This window comes from Neolamprologus brichardi, chromosome 5, assembly GCF_056152115.1.
Source record: "Neolamprologus brichardi isolate AB-2024 chromosome 5, ASM5615211v1, whole genome shotgun sequence".
Lineage (NCBI taxonomy): Eukaryota > Metazoa > Chordata > Actinopteri > Cichliformes > Cichlidae > Neolamprologus > Neolamprologus brichardi.
The window spans coordinates 490,004-513,411 of NC_142108.1; the positions used below are offsets into that span (position 1 = coordinate 490,004).

At 45.1% G+C, this 23,408-nt stretch overlaps 1 protein-coding gene across 1 annotated transcript in view; it reads left to right on the forward strand.

Annotated features, from left to right (window-relative positions):
* plxnb1b (plexin b1b) overlaps positions 1-23,408 on the forward strand; it is a 112,167-nt gene that overhangs the window by 84,581 nt on the left and 4,178 nt on the right. The window contains exons 8-37 of the mRNA XM_087840455.1: positions 366-522; positions 3,291-3,399; positions 4,210-4,318; positions 4,729-5,631; positions 6,144-6,278; positions 6,348-6,470; positions 7,161-7,254; positions 7,347-7,513; positions 9,824-9,975; positions 10,071-10,173; positions 10,834-10,970; positions 11,115-11,291; positions 12,449-12,668; positions 12,751-12,993; positions 13,087-13,266; positions 13,357-13,505; positions 14,899-14,999; positions 15,953-16,170; positions 16,243-16,421; positions 16,504-16,570; positions 18,502-18,648; positions 18,765-18,930; positions 20,041-20,144; positions 20,236-20,320; positions 20,511-20,677; positions 20,919-21,079; positions 21,152-21,299; positions 21,385-21,449; positions 21,544-21,619; positions 21,705-21,779. Coding sequence (XP_087696581.1) covers positions 366-522; positions 3,291-3,399; positions 4,210-4,318; positions 4,729-5,631; positions 6,144-6,278; positions 6,348-6,470; positions 7,161-7,254; positions 7,347-7,513; positions 9,824-9,975; positions 10,071-10,173; positions 10,834-10,970; positions 11,115-11,291; positions 12,449-12,668; positions 12,751-12,993; positions 13,087-13,266; positions 13,357-13,505; positions 14,899-14,999; positions 15,953-16,170; positions 16,243-16,421; positions 16,504-16,570; positions 18,502-18,648; positions 18,765-18,930; positions 20,041-20,144; positions 20,236-20,320; positions 20,511-20,677; positions 20,919-21,079; positions 21,152-21,299; positions 21,385-21,449; positions 21,544-21,619; positions 21,705-21,779 — 4,917 coding nt within the window. The remainder of the gene's footprint in view (positions 1-365; positions 523-3,290; positions 3,400-4,209; positions 4,319-4,728; positions 5,632-6,143; positions 6,279-6,347; positions 6,471-7,160; positions 7,255-7,346; positions 7,514-9,823; positions 9,976-10,070; positions 10,174-10,833; positions 10,971-11,114; positions 11,292-12,448; positions 12,669-12,750; positions 12,994-13,086; positions 13,267-13,356; positions 13,506-14,898; positions 15,000-15,952; positions 16,171-16,242; positions 16,422-16,503; positions 16,571-18,501; positions 18,649-18,764; positions 18,931-20,040; positions 20,145-20,235; positions 20,321-20,510; positions 20,678-20,918; positions 21,080-21,151; positions 21,300-21,384; positions 21,450-21,543; positions 21,620-21,704; positions 21,780-23,408) is intronic.

Below are 23,408 nucleotides of genomic sequence, written 5' to 3' on the forward strand. Positions count from 1 at the left end.
CTTTGTATTTATGATGGAGGTCTATTCATGCGGTTATTGTTACAGTATCTAATGCATTAGTTTTGCCTGTCCTTGAGACGCCCGGTACTACAGGAGCAGAAACATGACGTGAGTGAGCAACACAGCAGCTGGAGCCAAACATAAAACCAAACCTTTGTCAGTATGATTCATGCTCCATCAGCGGGGAGTGCAATTTAGTTTTCAAATCTAATTATTCCACATGGACGTTTACAAAAGAACAGATAGGATTTATGTGTTCGGACAGCTTAATCGCTTACTCTCAGCATGACCTTCACTGGACCCTGAAACGCCACAGGTCTGTCCCACGTTGTCAGCAGCTCATGACAGTTGTGTATTTCTCTCAGGTGTCTCTGTCCATCCCGAGACTTCCAGTGTTAGAAAACGGGGAGTCGTACTCTTGCTACTTCCAGGACAGCCACACTCCTGCTACCATCACAGAGACCGGGGTCACCTGCCGTTCTCCCGACACCAGCAGGGTGCCTTTGGTTTCTCGAGGACAAGGTGAGTGCTTTCTTTTGGGGGTTTTTTCCCTGCAGATCTGATGCTGTTGGCGTTTATTCACTCGTTTGCATGTTTCAACTTTGTGATTGGAGGATTTTCCTGCACCCTGGAGGATTTGCATGACCAGACCAGACATGCCATTTACAGTTCAATTATTATGTCAGTGAATGGCCTAGAAAGAAATGGCTAACCAAATCTGTTTTTTCTAGGCCATCTTACACAGCAGGGAGTAATCTGTATTTGAAAGCATAAACCGGTTTCATCCACGGACTGCTTGCTTTGAAATACGCGCTTTGTGTTTCCTCATTTGGTGACTGTCTGGTGCAGTGAAGGCTGCTTGTTTCAAGTTTCAAGTTTCAAGTTTTATTTGTCATATGCAAGTTAGCACAGGGTCAACATTGCAATGAAATGTGTTTGACGAGCAGCAGTCACTCAGCAGCATGATACAGTACAGAAAATATAGTAAAATATAATAAAATAAAATATAAAAATATAAAAATAGTAAGGAGCTAAATATTAGAGAGACATGGTAAAAGAGAAAAGATGACTAAATATATATGTATCTATAAATATAAATATATGTACACTAGTGATTAAATAAGAAAATCTTGAAAAGAAATATGACGGGAGGGCAGATGGGATATTGCACAGGCTTGTAAGTAGGGATGGGTACTGGTATCCGGTGCCAGTTCTGACAGTAGTAACCAGACCGAAAAACGGCACATTTCGGTGCTTTTTTCCCCTGAGCTGTGATACACTTTAGATTCTAGCCAATCATTTTACGTTTCCGAGGATAGTAGGCGGGTCCAGGTACGTACGTTCTTTTAGAGCAGAGCTACAGATTAAAAACGCCCAAGGCGAAGCGGTCAAAAGTCTGGCTGTACTTCACAGCAAAAGATGCAAACTCAGCAGCTGCAACAAGTGCTTTAAGCTGATACTGTGATACTGTCAAAGGAGGTAACACCTCAAATCTGATGAAACACCTGGCGACGTATAGCATTTTGTTAAAAGCCGAGAAATGCGCCGTATTTGATAGCTTGCCGCGAGACCTCACACCGAGCACATCTACTGTGGGTGTGGTGCCTGTTATCAGACCCGGAGTTAGCAACATCCCCCAAAAACCCAAAGAGGAGAGTCCTGGCCCCTAGCCCTGCCAGTGTAGCAGAAATGATGAGGATGATGATGCAGCAGCAGCCGTTCTTCTCTGCGTGAGTAGCTTAATGTTGTTCGTGTGTAATTTACGTTGAGTAGGCTAACCACGTTATTACATTAATGCATGTAAGGTGAACTAGCAAACACCATCATAGCTACATGCGGCTGTCTTCTTGTTTGATGGCAGATACTCCCTTCACCCTGGACAAAAAGGCTAAAATGACCAAAGAAAAAGTGGAAAACAGTTAAACATGAGAGGTTTTTGGACAAAGTTTGTGTTTTTTCCATTGTTTAAGCACTGCTTCCAGCCAAGAGTGATACCATATATGCCCCATAGCTGCAGAAAAGGCTAACATTGTCATCTTTTTACAAAAAAAACAGCTGAACATGAGAGGTTTTTGGACAAAGTTTGTGTTCTCCATTCTTTGAGCACCGTTTAAGCACCAGCACCGTTTCAAAAGTACTGGTTTGGTACTGGTATCGGATAAAACCTAAACGATACTCATCCCTACTTGTAAGTCAGTGGTAATGAGGAGACTGTAAATAAAAAAGAAAACCCGAAGCCTCTGTAGAGAACACATTCACCCAAACATTCATATTATGAGAGAAACTCGTGCTTCCCATGTCTGCATTCCTGAAACTTGCAGTTTGTTGTTGTTCTCAGGGTGTAGGGCTCAAGAGGAATCAGTCGGGTTACAGTTATATTCTGACAGTTTTGTTGTAAATACACTGATTATTGCTCCATAAATATTGTGTATTAGCCTCAAACTAGGAGCTGTGGCACAACATCGGTGTAATCGAGTGTTTGGAGTCTGTGGCGGTGTTGTTACTAGTGATCAAAGAAATCTCGTATGTCCGTTCTTGGTCTCCCTCAACAGCTGTTCATTGGAGTCAAACGTGGCAAAGTTTAACATTTTTTTCTTGATCAGTTCTTGTTTTGGCTGAAAGTTGCCGTGTCCTCATCACAACAAGTCCTAACAAGATGAAAATCTCCCTCAAACAGGCCTTAAAGGCTACAGAAGGTCCTGTCTGTGACTCTTCCTTAATCTACTGTCTTTTTCTGGTTAAGTGAGCTAATTTTGTTCTTGCCTTTCCAAAGCTGAACCAAATAAGTTCAATCCCTCACTTACTGTATGTGATTTGAATGAGCAGCTCTAAAGGAAGCCTTTGAACACACATCTCAGTGGGTACAGTAAACACAGTTTAATGAATGGTGACACGAACTGGGTTTTTCCCCCAAACAGACTCTGTACTAGTTTAAGGAAACGGCTCAGGTCAGGACTTTGAGTCCTTTTGATCAGTTTCTGCTCTTCATGAGGAGATAGATGTGGTACACAACTGCTCCCCGTTTTAAACATCCATCAAACTGAACATTTGTAGGGAAGCTGCTGTGTTTGTGTTTGTCACCGTCCTCGTGCACCCCAAGGATGGTGCACATGGGTTTCATTAGGCCTCTATGTTCCCTCGACTTGTGCAGCTCGTTCTCGAGACTCGGTGGATCAGAGACGGTAAGCCTGACCAAATATTTTTCTTACTCTGCTCCCTCAGCGCTCTGTGCAGAAACTTGTTATGTTCTCTTTCCTCAGGCTGTGCTCCTCTCTGTGTTTTCTTCTCAGATTTTGTCACAGTCACCTTGTCTCTACGTTTTGGCAACGTCACGGTCACGGCGAGGGATTTCACCTTCTACGACTGCACAGCCGTTAAGCAGCTGTCTGGCAGCCAGCCGTGAGTTATCGCCGATGATTAATCAGCTGTGCTCTCTGTCTCCTCCTGATCTGTGCTGTTCGCTGCAGACCCTTTAATCAAGTCTCTCTCACCATCAGAGTCTGTGCTTCTCTGCTTAGTACCCAGGTCACTCTTTGTCCCTCCATCAGTTCACCTTGCACCCTTCATTATTATATCTGTGTCTGTATTTCCGCCCACTCACTGTCCGCTTTTTAATTCCCGTTCAAGCCTGTGACCCTGGATTTTAGAAATTGCCAAGTCAGGCTCGCTGACTTGGCAATTGGCAAGTTTTATTGAAATTGGGTCGTGCAGGTAGAACTACAACAATCAGATATCAGAGTAATGCATCTATGAGCAGCGGCTCATAATGCCAGATGCACTATGAAAGACATATAATGAAAGACACAAGTTCACATGAAGCTTCACATGAAGCCAAAAAACAGTCAGAGGTTGCACAGGGTTTCAGTTTGTACATAAAAGAAATTTAAAATCTTTAAAACTTGAATAAATCTCCAGACTTGCATGTACATCCTGTTTCACTAAATATGTCTTATAATGATTGTAGTGTTGTGTAAATCCCAAATGACACTTTCATTGTATTTAGGAGTTAATAATAACCTGTGTTGTCATAAATTACGCACACGCTCCGATTGGTGCGCATTGATTAATCTGTGAGACTTCCAACAGTTAGATCTGCTTCTGTTAGAGCTGCTCTCCTCACAGCTCCTAATCCTGCATCACTGTTTGCCTCTCATCTTGAAAAGAGGCTCGTACAGTCGCTAAGGCAACTTCTATCCCGTCTGTGTGCAGATGCCGCGGTTGTGTTTTAAGCCGATGGGGCTGTAACTGGTGCGTCCACCAGCACGCGTGCACCCACAAGCCCACCTGTGAGGAGGGAGTGATCATCTACAACCAACACGTAAGCTGCAGCGTGATGTCACACGCAGACGTTGTAGGAAAAGCACCGACTGGTCACCAGTTTAAACTGGAGCTTCATTTGCATTCATCAGTCAGTTCATCAGCCATAAGCCAAAGATGTTTCCTGTGGAGTCCTGAACTGAAGAACAGCTGCACTGTTACACTTTGCTCTTGTTTAACCTTTTAGAGGCTGTGGGCAGTAAAACCGACTGACATTAGTTGTTTTTTGTTGCCCAGAGGCATTTTAAGACAGCTGTGTTAAAATCAGTGCTGCTAACACAAATCACTCTTTCAGGTGTCATGAGCCATATTAACAGCAGGTCACATGGTCTGTCTTTTTTCCTTGATTTTTCCTTTTTATTTTTTCCTTCTGCCTCACCCTCTCCTCGTCTTTTCCTCCTCCTCCCCCAGTTTAAACTACCCACCTCCTCTCCTCCTACAACCAAAACTATTAAAGTCATCACAGCCACCACTACCACAACAGCTACCCCCACAACTCCTCCCACCACGCCAACTACTGCCACGACGAAGACGACGACAACAACCGCAGCCGCCACCACCATAGCTACCACTAAGGAGTTAACAACGCCTACTCTTTCACACACCAGTACCAGCCGTGAGCCAACCCACCCGGGCACTACGCTGCCCCCTCAGCCTCCCACTCTACCACCCAGCACCTCTCCAGGCCTGGAGGTCACCACCAGAGAAGAAGAAGCGAGTGAAGCCTCTGAGACTGTCACACGCAGTGACTTGGAAGATGCTGTAGCTACACAGAGTGTCACGGTGGCCACGGCAGAGCTGACGCCCGTCACCGTGGCTGATGGTCTCAGTGGGGACCAGGACCCTGTCGTGCCTCTGATGATCCCAGACTCCTCGCCACCGGAGGTGGTGACGGCCTCACCCCCCAGCGAACGGCAGGCAGCCAAAGAAGCGCTGACCCTGGCAGAGGCTCCCACCATGGTGCTGCCTGGCTTCCCCCCGCCCACACTTTTCCATATGGGTGAACCGGCTGATTCTGAGCCTTCCCTTTCCTTGGACTCGACCCAGACACCCACACTGGTACCACTGCAGGACTTGCACACTGAGGCAGGAAGCCCAGCTGCTGATTCTGAGCTGCCCCTCTGGCGAAAGGAAGCAGAAAACTCCACTGAGGGTGCTCTCCAGGCAGAAAACGACACGGCTACATTTTCAGCTGCCACCCTGCTCTCAGGTGATGGGGAGGTTGACCGCATGTCCCAGTCCTACCCTCCCCAGTTGCTGAATGCTGACTCAGAGCTGGACTACCAGTATGATTCAGCTGATGGCTTCCTCCCGGTGAGTTCAGCCGCCTCAATCCTCCTCCTGCTTCTACTTCTACTTCTTCTTCTTCTTCTTCTTGGAAAGAGTGAGCACCCTCCCTGTGCTTCCAGCTCCTGACTGGAGTCCTACTATAGGAACAAAGCTCACGACTGATTCCCTAGTCTCTCATTCTTTCCCTGCATTTCCTTTTCCGTCTCACACCTGGAATCTGTATCCTTTCACTGCACAGACTGACTTCAAGAAACCCGGCTGCTCCTGAGTTGCAGCAGTTTTCTCTAAATATCTTCACCTTTCCTTTTTCCAGACTCTCTCTCTTTCATTGCATTATCCTCACCACCTGAGCACGCCCCCATCCCGACATCCCCCCACGACTCCCTACATCTGACTGAAATCAATTGCAATCCCTTGTGGGAAAGTAAAAACTGACCCTGAACAAGAATGAATATATTAAATGGTGTGTTCGATCCACCTCGCTGTAAATGTTGCGTGTTTGTGAATATAAACATGTGTGATCTGTGCTCCTGCAGGGGGACGAGGGCTCGTATGTCAGCTGGGGTTCCTCAGCTTGTCCGTGTGTGGAGAAGGTCCAGGGTTCGTCTCTGCTCCCTGTCAGAGCAGAGAGAAAGATCACTTTACTGGCACATAACCTCCATCTGTATCAGGTACGGCACACATCGAGCCTGTTCGCTGCCTGCCCAGTGTACGCTTTCATGCAGTGTTTGTGTGTTCAGGATGCAGAGCTGGACTACGAGTGTGTGTTGGTTATTGAAGGGCAGACGGTGGTGGTAGACGCCTACGTGGAGCCAGATGACATGAACCCATCGAGCTTTGACATCACATGTCAGCTACACCAGGTCTGATATTGTTTATAAAGTACGGAGCTCCGCAGGGGACATGGGAGAAAAAAAAATTAAGACGGACTTTTGCGAAATCTCGCAAAACAAACTCGAGATCTCGCAAAAGTTTTAGCCGCATTCTTCGGAGGCCGCCAGCTCGAAGCTGACCGGGAGGTCGAGGCACGATGTGCCGGGAAACCGGTGTTCCTCCCGGCTGTAGTAGGTCTCGACCTCCCGTTAGCTTCGAGATAGTGGGTGTCGGATCTCCGAAAGCGTCGGAGCTCTTTTGCAAATATGTGATGTCTTGTAAACCGAGCAGGTATCTGACGTTTACACAACTACATTCACGCCTCAAAATATCTTAAAAGTGTATTTTGTGACCCAGAAAGAGGAATATTACAACTAAGTAGCTGCCGCCATTGTTGGAATTCAACTTTTGCGAGATCTCGCAAAAGTCCGTCTTAATTTTTTTTTTTTCTCCCATGTCCCCTGCGGGGCTCCGTAATAAAGGGATTAGTACCTTCATAAACTCGCTACCTTCAGTATTAAATAAAGGCAAAAGTAAAACTAAATAAAGGCCGGTTCACCCTCCTCGGGCAGGATGAACATTTCCCTTCTTCTGCTACCTGTGTTTGTAAAGCAGCGCTTGTCTGCAGTGTAACTGATAATGAATAATTAGTTTTAATGGGACCTTTTCCTTGTGTCCAGTACACATACTCTGCTCCAGTGCAGGAGTATAATGCATTGGTGTACGTGAAGAGGAGGGACACCTTCCATGTAGACACTTCTCGTGATCTCTATGGTAAGGTCATATTAAGTTTGTTTGCTGTTTAAGTTTTCATTACGAGCACATGTTAACTGTCTGCTGCTCCTCTACGTCTACTCTGCTTTCAGTGACTCTGTACAACTGCTCTGTGGGTCGATCTGACTGCAGCCGTTGCCACACAGCAGACCCAAAATACGGCTGTGCGTGGTGTGGTGGTCCCCAGGCCAGCTGCCTGTTTTCAAACTCCTGCAGTGAACCCGTGCAGCAGACGTGCCCTGCTCCCGTCATACACTCTGTAAGTGTTCAGAGTGTGGGAAATAATACAGTGCACTGGGATTTATATTTGAACTGCTTAGAATCATAATTGGAGGCTTTATTGTCAAGTTTTCACTATTGTCCCAAAATTACAAGAAAAATAATGATCAGCCAACATGTTGTTGATATACTTTGGTTTGAGACAGTGGAAGATATTATAATACTGGAGACCATTTGTGTTCTAGTGGAGTCATTATTTGAAGATATAATACATCCTTATCTTACACTAGGCCTTGGTGCAGCTCATCACTTCGGCTACGTTCACACTGCAGGCGAAAGCGCATCAAATCCAACTTTTTGTGACCCTATGCGACCATATCCCATCATGGTGTGACAGTGTGAACGCACAAATCTGATATTTTCAAATCTGATCTGGGTCACTCTCGTATGTGTTACTGAATCCGATACATATCCAATGTTTCAGAAAGCGACTGCTGTTTGAACAGTCAGGTCGCATTAAATCCGTCTTTTACGTCACTGACACAAGACAGACGCCAATTATCAGCGCCGGAGAAGACATCGCGAACGCTTCCTGGTCATCCCGTGTAGATGTCAGTGAAACTGTTGGGAAGACAGCGTGAACATTTTATTTATACTGTATAATCTGCAGATTCTGACAGAAATCTGCAGCTATCCTTTGAAGCAGCGCTCCTCTAAAACAGCAATAAGGATCATTATTAGGTTATTTACATTATTATGTAAATAACAAAATAACTTAAAGCAAAAATTGGGAAACGTAAAGTCCAAAGTCTTTATATTAAGGGCTATTAGTCAAACAATACTGTTTGCTCTGGGTCTAAACAGAGCGTGTTGTGTGTGACGTCTTCTTTTGCGCCGCTTCGAGCGTTCACACTAGAGCGCGTTTGCTGTCGCATTTTATCTGTAGTGTGAACGAGCAGACAAAAAAATCAGATTTGATCAAAAAATCGGAATTGAGCATCAAGACCTGCAGTGTGAACGTAGCCTTCATCTGTTTAAGCTTTAGGCCAGTGGTTCTTAACCTTGTTGGAGGTACCGAACCCCACCAGCTTCATATGCGCATTCACTGAACCCCTCTTTAGTGAAAAATAAAATATGATTTTTTTCAAATTCAAGACATAGATATGTTTTTTATTGGTGCACAAAATGAGCCGTGCATGTCACGGTGGAGGCTCTGCCGAACCCCTGAGACCGACTCACCGAACCCCTAGGGTTCGATTGAACCCAGGTTAAGAACCACTGATTTAGACCAACTTGCCACTGATTGGCTGCCCCTCAGAAACACAAGTTTGAACAGCAGGTGGAGGCTCTTCTTTGCTCAAAGCCAGAGCTGTCTGTCGGAAATGGGAAAAAAAAATTGACGATATCCCTTCTCTTTAACATCATACAGAGGCAAGAGTAGAAAAAAGCTGGAACAGTATGTCTGATAGAAAATGAGGAAAAACAGCAGATCCTCTTTAAATAAAGCTTCCCAATGACCTGAGAGCTAAATGTACAAACACAATTCTGATTTTATGCCTTCAAAATAAGCTTTCTTTCGAGCTTTTGGCTAGGGCTTACTTGGACACAGACTCACCACGTTGTTTCAGAAACAGTGAAGCAGTATACGTGTAGCAGATGTTAACTTTAACAAGACGCAAGATATGCGGAGTTTACATCCGTTTATATTTTGGAAAATGAATTATTAGCTGTTAAAGATTGTGACACAGCTGTTGCTCTTTAAGGTTCTGAGGGAAATCATACTGTTAGTCCTGCTCTGAAAAAGTTTTTGGTTGATCAGCATTTCTCTGTGTTAAACGTCAGTGATAATAATGCCCTCAGACAGTTTAAGTTGCACTGAATTTAACCCTATAATGCTCTTTGTATCATATTTGATACGTGAGTTTCTGAGACCTCTCTCATCAATGTGATCAATACTTGCCATGATTTCAAAATGTTATGGACAAAACTTTTTTTTTTTGTCTAAAATTAACATTGTTGTTAACAAAAAGTTGCCAAAAACTCCCAAAGTATCAAATGTGATACAATAAAAATATCCTTCACAACATGATATAGCAAAAAACCTTTGTGGATTTTGTTATGAGGGTTAATAAACATCTCAGTTCCAAATAATCAGACTTTTCTGATGGGCACATTTTTGATGGGTTGGGTCTTACAGGGTTAAAAAAATGTGTTCGCATTTTTGGCTTCACCACTTTGAATTTATTGTAATAAAACACTTGGTTAGACCTCTGTTTTTTCTTTTGTGAATGCTTTTGCATCGGTCAAAACTAGAAAGGTTGTTTGGATTTTTTGTTCCTGCGTCCATCAGGTCGACCCACTCTCTGGCCTGTTGGAAGGAGGCACCATGGTGACCATCTCCGGCTCCAACCTGGGTCAGAAGGCCGAAGACATCGTCCAGTCTGTGTTAGTAGCTGACGTGCCCTGCACAGTGATTTCCAACCTGTATGAGGTCTCCTCTAGGTATGCACGCACGACTGTTGTTTCTCAGACTCTTTTTGTACAGAAAACTACAGAAACATGACTTGGTTTTCTGAAGAGCAATGTTGGTCTTCCAGGATTGTGTGCATGACCAAAGCCAGCGGATTAAAGACGAGCCATGTGTCTGTGAGAGTGAATGGAGGAGAATTTGGCCTCTCCAGACAGAAATTCAGCTACCAGGTATATTAAATTCAGGTAGAGTAAATTAGATTTTGTTGACCTGTCTGTGAAACTTTTGTTGCATCAAAGGACACTAAAACCTACAATGCTGGGAGAAAAATGTGACTTTAAGAGGTGAAAGTTTAGTATAATCTTCTTTCTATTTATTAATTGTTTATAAAATAATGAAATTGTGGTTCTAACTGTTTGAAGCAGAGAACATCTGCGATTATTTCTGTTTGTTCTCATCACTTTGGTCCACGTATCCATGATAACATAATGTGAGCTGCATTCTTTAACAATATAATTCATACAATATTAGCAGTCGCACATCTAAGAAACAGGTTTTACCATTCTTAAACCATTTAAGATGAATTGATTTTAACCACACGATCAGTAATCACAAATATTTCTCAACAAGTCCACATTTTTAAATAAATCTGTGTAAATACATCTCCCTACATTAGATATATTAGATATTTCCTTGGATCTCTGTCTTATTGAGAATAACGCTGAGAGGATCCAAGTGTAAGAATAAGTTCTTGGATTTGGCAAACTGGGAAAGGACACAAGCCAGTCCAAAAGTCCTTGTTTCTCACTATCGACAGACTTTCTTAATATGCAACAGGAAGTAAACAGCTGTGTTACACTGTGAAATACAGCTGCTCTCCTTCTTCTTAGAACCCAGTTGTGATGGGAGTGTCACCTGAAAGAGGCCCCAAGGCGGGGGGAACATCCCTGAATATCACTGGCCAACACCTGCTAACGGGTCGCCCCGCTGACCTTACCATCACTGTCGGGGACGTCCCCTGTAACATGTAAGACACACGTATACTGACCTGTTTGTGGTTAATGCAAAGTCAGTGTTACTGTTTTTCTTCATTTAAGGTTGTAAGGTCAGACTGACCTTTGACCTCCTCGTGTCACCTCAGGATCTCATCGTTTCTTTGTTCCCCCCTCAGTGTGTCAGAGGTGCAGAGTGACAGTGTTCAGTGTGTGACAGGGAGCAGTAATAAAACAGGAGACCACCACATCACCCTGCATTACGGCAGCGTCCAGCGTCGCCTCAGGAGCCCCGCCTACCACTACACCAACAACCCCAACATCACCCGTGCTGAACCAGCCAAGAGCTTCCTGCAGTAAGTCTGAAAGCCCTCACATATTTCCATCCATCCATCTTCATCCGCTTTATCCGAGGCCGGGTCGCGGGGGCAGCAGCCTAAGCAAAGAGGCCCAGACCTCCCTCTCCCCAGCCACCTCCTCCAGCTCATCCGGGGGAACACCAAGGCGTTCCCAGGCCAGCCGAGAGATATAATCTCTCCAGCGTGTCCTGGGTCTGCCCCGGGGCCTCCTCCCGGTGGGACATGCCCGGAACACCTCACCCAGGAGGCGCCCAGGGGGCATCCTTGTCAGATGCCCGAACCACCTCAGCTGGCTCCTTTCGATGTGGAGCAGCAGCAGCTCTACTCTGAGCCCCTCCCGGATGGCCGAACTTCTCACCCTATCTCTAAGGGAGAGGCCAGCCACCCTTCGGAGGAAGCTCGTTTCCGCCGCTTGTATCCGTGATCTCGTTCTTTCAGTCACTACCCACAGCTCGTGGCCATAGGTGAGGGTAGGGACGTAGATCGACCGGTAAATTGAGAGCTTCGCTTTTACACTCAGCTCCCTCTTCACCACGACGGACCGGTGCAGCGTCCGCATCACTGCAGCTGCAGCCCCAATCAGTCTGTCGATCTCCGGCTCGCTTCTCCCATCACTCGCGAACAAGACCCCGAGATACTTGAACTCCTCCACTTGGGGCAGGAACTCATCCCCGACCCAGAGTGGGCACTCCACCCTTTTCCGGCTGAGAACCATGGCCTCAGATTTGTGCTGATCCTCATTCCCGCTGCTTCACACTCGGCTGCGAACCGTTCCAGTGCGAGCTGGAGGCCATCACCCGATGAAGCCAACAGAACCACATCATCCGCAAAAAGCACATATTCAGCCTTCAAAACGTATTCATACCTCTGAAGCTCTAAAAACTTGATTCTGTTCATTTGGACGTCGCGTTTTCATCCAGTCTCAGCTGCTGCGGGTTGTAACTGTGACTACACTGCAACCTTATAAACAGTACTTTTGCACAATGACTGAAACTAGCACCACTGAATGAACAATGAGCTGTGAGGTCAGTTCCTTGACCATTGATCAACATGACAATTTGCTGCGTCCAGATAAACAGAATCACCTTTTTGGGATTTCCTTACTTGGCGATTGAGCAACATTTAACCTGCTCTGGTTGATTGGATTGTTACAGCGGCGGTCGACTGATCAAGCTGTCTGGATCCAACCTGGATGTGGTGCAGGAGCCCCGAATGGTGGTGACGCTCTCCCGCTTCCAGTCGGTCAGCCAAAACAAGAAGAGGAAACGGCGGAGGAAGAGGAGCAAAGAGCGATGGAAGAAAACCGTGGGAAGGTCGGTTCGGATGGTTCCTGACCCCGTCTGTCCCGGAGACCAATTCTGCTCTGTCAAACAGGTCAGTGTGTGCTGCTCAGCACAGAGCAGCTCATTCGAGTGATCGTTCACACCTTTTAACCCAAATCTGCCTTTCTCATCAGTTCGTTGAGCGCTGTGAGGTAAACTCCTCCTCCCTCATCCTGTGCCGCTCTCCGATGGTGGACTCCACCATCTGGTGGTCACAGGTCACAGTGGAGTTTTTGCTAGACAATCTGCGCTTTGACTTCAGCAGTTTGAACTCTGAGCCATTCAGCTATGAGCGTAACCCCACCCTGCAACCCCTGAACCAACAGGACCCTCTTAAGGCTTATCGCTATAACCCAGGCAGCTTCATCCAGCTGGAGGTGAGAGGAGAGGCAGCGATGTTTGTTTTATTTATGTACTGACAGAATAAGCAGACATAACATATATCTCTTATGTCTTATTAATGTTCTCAGGGGGAACACCTGGACCTAGCCATCACTAAAGAGGAGGTGGTGGTGTTGATTGGAGAAGGTGTATGTGCTGTGAAAACCCTGACCAGCAACCATCTGTACTGTGAGCCACCACCACAGCAGCCTGCACCGGGACCGAACGGCAAGAAGCGAGAGGGCTCTGACAATCTCCCCGAATTCACTGTGAGAACATGAAAGTCACCACCGTGCGAGCGCCTGATGGGCCACTCAAGTTTGAAAGCACCTCACGTTTTTATTTAACGTGTATTTCAGGTCCAGATGGGCAACCTGAACTTTTATCTCGGCAAGGTTCAGTATGACAACCTGAGCCTGTCCACCTTCCCACTAGAGGCTCAGATTGGAGTTGGAGTTGGAGCCTCCATAGTGGTGCTCATTGTGCTCATAATTGTGCTTATTTACAGGTCAGTGGGTGGAGTCTGTGTTTGTGTGTGTTTAACTCCAAAAGTTGATTCTGTTCATCTGGACGTAGCGTTTTCTGGGAGAAACGTTTCGTCAATCATCCAGGTGACTTCTTCAGTCTCAGCTGACTGCAGGTTTCAACCTTATAAACAGTACATTTGCATAATGACTGAAACCAGCTCACTGAAGGAACAATGGGCTGTGAGGTCAGTTCCTTAATCATAATTATGCAAATTCTAATGACCATTGATCAACAACCACTGATCAAAGACCACTGATCAAAGACCATGAGTCCCATCCACAGAGAGTTGGGGAATGGCTGCAATCACAGCATTGTAAGATGGTGACAGATGGACCCTTAGGCCCCCTCCTCGATTCAGAGATGGTCTTTCCCTTTTCACGTAAATGGCCTCCTTGACTCCGCGCTCAAACCAGCGTTCCTCCCTGTCCAGGATGTTACATCCTCATCCTTGAAAGAGTGTCCACTGGCCTGTAGGTGTAAATAGACTGCAGAGTCCTGGCCTGACGAGGTAGCTCTTCTGTGTTGTAGCCAGAGGTTGTTTGGTTTCCCCGATGTATAAATCCTGGCAATCCTCCTGCACTTAACAGCGTACACTATGTTACTCTGTTTGTGTCGGGGGACCCGATCCTTGGGGTGGACCAATTTTTGGTGCAGCGTGTTTTGGGGTTTAAAAGCCACAGAGACGCTGTGTTTCGAAAAAATGCGTCTCAACTTTTCCGATACTCCTGACACATATGGGATCACTACAGGTTTTCGCTTGGGCAGCGGTTGTCCTTCTCTCCTGGATCGGCTGGAGCTTTCTTTAGGTGCCTTTCCAGCTGAGTGACGAAACGTTTCTCCCAGAAAACGCTACGTCCAGATGAACAGAATCAACTTTTGGAGATTTATTTTCCTGGATGATTGAGAATACATCAAGACGTTTTGTGTGTTTAGTGTGCAGATGAGTGCTACCTGCTGAATTCATATGTTTGCTCACACATAAAGAAATGAGCAGTACTGGGTCCCAGTTTAGGTCACCCACTTGCACATGCGATCATGTCTCAAGGCTCAGTTCACACGCCCAGGTTTGAGTCTGACCCTGGACCTGCTCTTTCTCTCGCCCCACTTTCCTCCGTCCTATCAAATAAAGGCAAAAACCCAGAATACCCGAATACGTTACATGAAAGTTATAAATTGATTTAAATGTCACTGAGTGAAATAATTATTTAATCCCCAACAACTGAGCCAGAATCCTGTAGCAGATAAAATGAACTGAATGACTTACAGATGCTGCTAATCTGAATTTGAAACACACCTGTCCACAGAATCTATTTCTTGCACAATTTTACTGGATTTCCACTAATCGTATGTAAAACCTTCTTCCCGTCTGTTAGGAGGAAGAGTAAGCAGGCTCTTAGGGACTATAAGAAGGTCCAGATCCAACTGGAGAACCTGGAGACCAGTGTGAGGGACCGCTGCAAGAAAGAGTTCACAGGTACAGCATTGTGAGGAAATAAGAGAGCGGCGGCTGTATCAATTCAATTCAATTTTATTTATATAGCACCAAATCACAACAAAAGTCGCCTCAAGGCGCTTCATAGATACAGAGAAAAACCCAACAATCATATGACCCCCTATGAGCAGCACTTTGGCGACAGTGGGAAGGAAAAACTCCCTTTTAACAGGAAGAAACCTCCAGCAGAACCAGGCTCAGGGAGGGGCGGAGCCATCTGCTGCGACCGGTTGGGGTGAGAGAAGGAAGACAGGATAAAGACATGCTGTGGAAGAGAGACAGAGGTTAATAACAGATATGATTCAATGTAGAGAGGTCTGTTAATACATAGTGAGTGAGAAAGGTGACTGGAAAGGAAAAACTCAATGCATCATGGGAATCCCCCGGCAGCCTACGTCTATTGCAGCATAACTAAGGGAGGATTCAGGGTCACCTGGTCCAGCCCTAACTATATGCTTTAGCAAAAAGGAAAGTTTGAAGCCTAATCTTAAAAGTAGAGATAGTGTCTGTCTCCTGAATCCAAACTGGAAGCTGGTTCCACAGAAGAGGGGCCTGAAAACTGAAGGCTCTCCCTCCCATTCTACTTTTAAATACTCTAGGAACAACAAGTAGGCCTGCAGAGCGGGAGCGAAGTGCTCTAATAGGGTGATATGGTACTACAAGGTCATTAAGATAAGATGGGGCCTGATTATTTAAGACCTTGTATGTGAGGAGCAGGATTTTGAACTTGAATTTGAATTTTGAATGAAGACTGGAGATAGGAGGCCTTTTCCCATGTTTCACCAGTTTTCTTCACCTCTATAGTTGCGATAGGCTGAGAGCAGAGACCCCCAGATGATTTTATTCTGCCAGCTGCTATTTACAAGCTCGTGCCTCCTGGCACTGGCCTGCAGCAGCAGCCTCTGACCTTTGTGTTCTTGATCACTTTGATCCAGACTTGATGACGGAGATGATGGATATGTCCAGTGACCTGGTCGGCTCAGGCATCCCCTTCCTGGACTACCGTATGTATGCCGAGCGCATTTTCTTCCCCGGCCACCGAGAGTCTCCTCTGAGACGAGACCTGGATGTGCAGGAGTGTCGGCGGCAGACGGTGGAGCAGGGCCTGGTGCAGCTTTCCAACCTGCTCAACAGCAAGCTGTTCCTCACCAAGGTAGTCGCTATCACAATCACAGCTAAAGTGAAGCTTTGCAGAGCGAGGATTCATCTCCTCTTTCCCTCTCAGTTCATCCATACTCTGGAGAGCCAGCGGACCTTCTCCCCCAGAGACCGAGCCTACGTGGCTTCGCTGCTGACGGTGGCGCTTCATGGCAAGCTGGAGTATTTCACAGACATCCTTAAGACACTCTTGAATGATCTGGTGGAGCAGTATGTGGCCAAGAACCCTAAACTGATGTTACGAAGGTAAGATGCTGCTCATAGATTGAGTCTTTAGCATGTTCAGAAGCTGTGCAACGCTGCTGCACGTGTGTGTGATTCTCTGCAGAACAGAGACGGTGGTGGAGAAGCTGCTGACCAACTGGATGTCTATCTGCCTCTATGCTTTCCTCAGGGTGAGTCAACCAGGGTTTTAATAGTTTTGCAATTTTCATTAGTTTTTATTCTTATTTAATTTTGACTTCAGATTTTCAATTTTATATCAGTTTTAATTAGTTTTTACCAATTGTTTGCTAGTTTAGTTTAGTTTTTATTTTTTTGAAAATTCTTAGTTTCAGTTTAGTTTTGATTAGTTTCAGTTATAGTTTTAGTTGTGTTTGCAATAATTAAGTGTAACAAAATCCCAGTTTCATCATATCAGTCATTCTGCTCATCCTTGGGTATGTTGCTATTCCAGCTACCATACTGCACCCTGGACAGGTCGCCTGTCTGTCGCAGGGCTAACACGCAGAGACAGACAACTCACATTCCCACCTATGGGTTCTTTAAATAAATAAATAAAGGCAGATGAACAACCATTGATACCAGGCAACTATAAAATGTATATCTTGGCCCCAATGAGACTATTAACTCTCGCAGCACCGGGTGTTCGTAATTTTGGTTCAAGTGAATTGATAAACTTTTTGAAGGTAATTGACTCACACAGTTGTGTAGATATCCCCGTCCTGTTGTCTCGGGATGCATCACGCTGCCTTGCCTGGGGTTAGCTTCTGTTTTCTGGGGATGAGGGTTGAGTGTGCTCCCTTACCTTCTCAAGCTAAGCTAGGTTAGCCTTCTTGTGTGAGCTTTTCAAGTGCACTTTAAGGTTTGTGGGATTTTTTTCCCTTTAGAAATGTCCCTCATAATTTGTTTGTTTCCACTACAAGACACTTGCTTTATCCAAAACACAGTCATATTCAAAGTAATCCCAAACTGGACTCTGGCGCTTTCTTCCGACTTTTCCTGACATGATTCTGCGCGTGGACGGAGCAGCAACACAGACGACTCGACTAACGTGCTGCCACCTGCTGGCATAATGAGACACAGCAAGAAAAAAACCTGGAAACTAAACTTCATTTTCACCCTTGACTCTTGTATGACACGCACACATCAATGAAAACTAAACACATTTTTGCTATAAATTCAGTTAATTTTAGTTTTGTGAACATTCATTATAGTTTTAGTTAGTTTTCCTTTTTTGTTTTTATTTTTATTTCCGTTAACAAAAATGTTTTTTCACTTCTAGTTTTCGTTAACGATAATAACCTTGGAGTCAACATGAAAGCAGTGATGCACAGTAGTAGGGATAAGTCTTTTAAAAAAACATTGGGATATAAAACATTTTAAGACTTTGAGATTTTACTTGGGGGCATTTTAAAGTGGAATATAATGTATTTGAAATTAGGACCAAGCTCCAAAAAGCTGTGACCTGTGTCCTTTTTGTTCATTAAAGTCAGTGTGCAAACTCTTTAATTTCCCACAGCAAAAAAACAAAAAAAACATGCTTAATTTATTGTTTTTATGATCACACCGTTCATAGAAAAGTACATATTTGTGTTTATTCAGAGAGCCCTCAGAGCATGCTGTGTTGCGTTGAGGATTTCAGTGCATAAAGCTGACATTTGCACCAATGACTCAACTAGATATCGTATAACATGTAAATAGAAAAATTACCCACGCTGCTGCACACAGCAGTAACTTTTAAAGAGCAGTTTCCAGTCCTGACATGTCACAGAGGGGAATGGAAATCCTTCCAGTCACTCCAGTACAGTGGAAACATTTCTAGTACATGCACTGATTCTTTTATAGCGCTTTTCTCCTCCTTTATGCTTCACCTGTTTACACTCATACATAGAAGCACTTATTTCTGCACCTACGTGCTTTCTATCGAATGTAGCATGCAGAACCACGAACCTCCTGATTCACACCTGCTCCACCAATCTGAAATATGAAGCTCAGGTTTTCCTCAAGGTTTGACTTTGCAGAACATTTAACACATGAAGTGTGCAGAGAAGCCCTGTGTAAGAATTGGTGCATTGCAGTGATTTAATTATTTGTGTGTGTGTAGGACTCAGCGGGGGAGCCTCTGTACATGCTGTTCAGGGCCATAAAGCACCAGGTCGATAAAGGGCCGGTGGATGCTGTTACTGGCAAAGCAAAGTACACCCTGAATGACAACCGCCTGCTGCGAGAGGACGTAGAGTACAAAACCCTGGTGAGGGGAGTCTAGACTGAAATAAATAACCATTTTGGCTCTAATGAAAAATTCCAGAGGAGGTTGTATTTTTCTTTAATTGTCTTCAGCTCCTTTCACTCGTCTTTTCCCGGCAGACGCTGAATGTGTTGGTGCAGGGTGGAGGGGTCAATGAGACCCAGCCTGTGCCCTCCAAAGTCCTGGACTGCGACACCATTACCCAGGTGAAAGAGAAGCTACTGGATCAGGTGTACAAAGGCACATCCTTCTCACACCGGCCGCACGCCGAGTCGCTGGACTTGGGTGAGAACCACACACTGCGTGACACACCAAACTGATGCACCTCGTGTCAGCCTCGAGGAATCTGGTACTTATGTCTCTTTATGATCTCTTTTAGTTTACCCATAAGTTGGGAAATCTAAAAGAGTAAACAAGACCTTTATAAAATAAAGGAACAGCTCGATAAAATATAACCAAACAAATTAGCTGAGCGACGTAAAATGAGTGAAGCTTAGTTTCACAGGATACGTAGAAAGTTCAGTATGATCAACCAGAATAGCTCCAAATTAAATAAAGCAATAAAAAAATGGGGGGAAAGGCAGGACGTTGCACTGACTGCTATAAAGAGAGGGCTTCATTTGCATTAAAACACCAGCAGAGATATGGAGTCATAAACTGGGAGCAGACGTGGGGAGTCAGGTGTGCAGCTTCATCGAGCTCTGAAGTCACAGAGCTGTGAGGACGAGTTCATCGCTACAAAGGAAATAACTGAATCAGGTCGTTCACACATGTGTCTCACAAGTAAACTTGTGTGACGCTTTAGAGGCCTCAGCTGTGGCTCTGAGGGTTGTGACAGGTATGTTTAATTTATTGAACGCCTGTCGTTTGATTCTTACTATCATCTTAACCATGTTTTAATATCTTTTCACTTTTTGACTTATGTGTGTGAAAAGTGTTACAACAATAAATAGCTCTTGCTTCTGTGGACTAAGATCTCAGAGACTGGGGTTTAGGGGCATGACAGATGTGGAAAACATCTGTCCGACCTTGACTACCACATGATTGTTGGGTTTTTCTCTGCATGTATTATTGTTACAATATAAAGCGCCTTTAGGCGACTGTTGTGATTTGGCGCTGTATAAGCTTTCCTTTGAGTTCCTTCTTTTCATATTTGTTGCCCTATAGCGCCCCCTACAGCGTGACAAAAACAAATCCAAACCAAGCTCACTGACTGCTCAGTCTGAACACTTGGTAAATTTAAATGTTACAGCACTGTCAGTACCTGCGTGGTAACATCAGCCTGAGCTGATGATGGGAGCTCCTGAATGAATTTGTAAACATCGTTAAGTCACTCGAGTTTGCTAAGATGAGCGTGTCGCACAAACACTGTGCTGACGTGCGTCTGTCATGCAGAGTGGAGGTCGGGCGTTGCCGGTCATCTCATCCTGTCAGACGAGGACTTGACCTCTGTGGTTCAGGGTAACTGGAAACGCCTCAACACGCTTCAGCATTACAAGGTCAGAGTTATCACTGAACGCTTTACTACACTGTTTCACAGCCTGGAACAGGACACGGCCGACACCAATGGCTGTTTGTGTTCCTCCATAGGTCCCAGATGGCGCAACGGTGGCACTGGTCCCTCGTCATACCAAACACATTCACCATGACAACCACGACTACATAGCAGGAGAGAGTGAGTTTGTTCAAATAAAAGAGAAATCAACTTTTCAGCCAGTTCATCTTTCATTAGACTTTATTTGACAGTAAGAACGATTCGATCATTTCTCTACTCGTTCCTTCAAATTGTGTGAGTGTTTATGTGGAACATGAAGTGACAATCAAAAGTAGAGTCACAGGCAAGCATCAAACCTGTGTGTGTGCAGAGACGCCCATGCTGGAGGATGCAGATGAAGGTGGAGTGAGGCTGTGGCATCTGGTAAAAGCCAGCGAGGAGCCCGAGTTGCCCAAACACCGCAGAGGCAGCCTGAGGGAGAGAGAGAGGGCCAAGGCTATCCCTGAGATCTACCTGACCCGCCTGCTGTCCATGAAGGTACAACACACACATCTGGGTCTAGTCCCACTGAGTAGAGGCTGTAGGAAGGAGATGAGGAGTACAGGAGTACCACACTTTGTAAAAATCTGTTTTTTAAACTACACACAGCTGTTCTCCTCATTTGTGAGCTACAACGTTACAAAGTTAAACAGACACACACACATGTATACTTTTAGCTAGACAAGAGCAGAGTGCTGACACTTTCTTATGCTCTAATGTGAACTTTACTGTTCGTCAGGGGACGTTGCAGAAGTTTGTGGATGATCTTTTCACGGTGATCCTGAGCACGAGCCGTCCTGTCCCGCTCGCCGTCAAGTACTTCTTCGACCTGTTGGATGAGCAGGCAGCACAACATGGCATCTCTGACTCAGAGACCATCCATATTTGGAAGACCAACAGGTAGACGATAGTCTGATAGAGCCGGCTGCTGGCAGGTGATAGCGGGACTCTAATACTGTCCTGTTTCTGCAGTCTCCCGCTGCGTTTCTGGATCAATATTGTGAAGAATCCCCAGTTTATCTTCGACATCCAGGCATCTGACCACGTGGATGCTGTGCTCTCTGTGATCGCCCAGACCTTCATGGACTCGTGCACGATTGCAGAGCACAAGCTGGGCCGGGTTAGTACGTTTGCAAACGCGAGTTTTCCTGCAGCCTCCTGTTACTCTCGTGTCTTTGAATGTCGTTCTTCTTCTTTTTGAACAGGATTCGCCCATCAACAAGTTGCTGTATGCCAGAGATATCCCCCGCTACAAACAGATGGTGGAAAGGTTGGCTTGCTTAAGCTGCTCAGACAACACTGAGCAGGTGTTTGTGAAATAAACGTATTTGATCAGAGGCTGATTACAGTGATGGTTGTTGCAGGTACTATGCTGACATCAGGCAGACCATCTCAGCCAGTGACCAGGAGATGAACTCTGCTCTAGCTGAGCTGTCCAGGGTGAGTGCAGCCACACACACACACACACACACACACACACACACACACACAGTGTGGCCGTTCACGTCAATGCCTTGTGTTTCAGAACTATTCGGGAGAACTGAACTACCTGGTGGCACTGCACGAGCTCTACAAGTACATCAATAAATACTACGACCAGGTGTGTTTCTACTCTTTCCAGCCACTAGAGGTGGAACAGGACACCATGATGCAACAATCTGGAGACTGTCTAACAATGCAAAACACATTTAATACAATAAAAAAATCTTAATTAATCAAAATAATTTTCATAAAATTCTGAAAAGTCTTTTTTCATCGATAAAATTCAGTTCTTTTTCTGAAGTAATCAATTACGTTCATTACAAAAAAGCCTCTGATTCACTCGAGCTCCGTTTCATCCAGTAATCCTTCCCTTGCTTAGTTTCAGCAGCTTCTGTTTTGTGGCATGTGAACGGATCAAGGTTCATATCTAACCAGCCAATCACATGGCTGCTGACACTGTGTTTAGACATGTGGGCAAGCTGCTGAATTTAAAGGTGACTCAATAACTTTAGCTGTGGCGCGGTTGCTGGTGGTTGGTGCCAGAGTATTTTGGAAATTGTTGATCTGCTGTGATCTTTCCACACAACCATTTTTTTAGGGTTTACAGATAATGGTTTGAAAGAAGAAATTACCCAGTGAGCGACAGTTCTTAAGGGGATTATACCCTGACCAGGAGGAAACAGCAGCTCAGACAGCAGCAGAGCATTGCTTTATTACAGAACATGTTGGATGCTGAAGCAGAACCAACACACACGGTGCCAAAAAACACTGGTGTTTTAATTTCTGCTGCAACTTCCACCAACAAGTTAGGGTCACAGTTTGGTCAGCGGTTAATGTCTTTCAATGTTCACGCTTGCAATGATGCAAAATGACAAAATCTACCATGTCCATCTGTTTGTGACCCATCTTCTGATGTTTCCAGCAAGATAATGCACCATATTCCAAAGCTCACGTCATTTAAACTGGTTTCTTACTCACCACAGTTAGCAGACCTCAGTCCAATAGAGCATCTTTGGGATGTAGTGGAATTAGAGACAAGATGGCTCCAGCCAAATCTCTGAGAAAGGTTTCCTGCACCGTGGTGGATCTGTGGAACAATGAAAGCAGTTCTCAGGGCGAAGAGGGCCCAGTGTTAACAAGGTGCACCCAATAAAGTGGCTGAGTGTAGAAGGCTGAGGCTAATTAACAGCAGCAACTATAGGCCTTACTCCAAACTGCTGTTAAAAGCACTAATACAGGGGACAAAAGCAATGTGGGAAAAGTGTTAGAAACGGAGAGGAGTCTGAGCTTTTGGCTCAAAGGGAGTTTTTCCTTCCCGCTATCGCCAAAGTGCTGCTTATAGGGAGTCATGTGATTGTTGGGCTTTTTTTCTGTATGTATTATTGTAGATCTACCTTACAATATAAAGCGCCTTGAGACGACCGTTGTTGTGATTTGGCACACAACAACCTGCTTTTTAGGGGATCTAGTCAAGTCTACCAGAGCCTTCCTTTTTAACAATGGACCAAACTGTTGATTTGGTCATTCCTGAAGTGTTTGCAGTCTCTCTCATAGATGAGAAAATTTGTCAATGTTACTTTAGAGCCTATGAAAATGTCTTGCTAAACTCCCTGAATTAAAACTAAAGTCTAAACTTCAGTCACATCTTGTTTGTTTGAGTTCAAACTGCGGTGGTGCACACAGGCAGAATTACTGCCCCAAAACGTATGGATATGAGGAGGGATGGGTATTGATAAGATTTTCACGA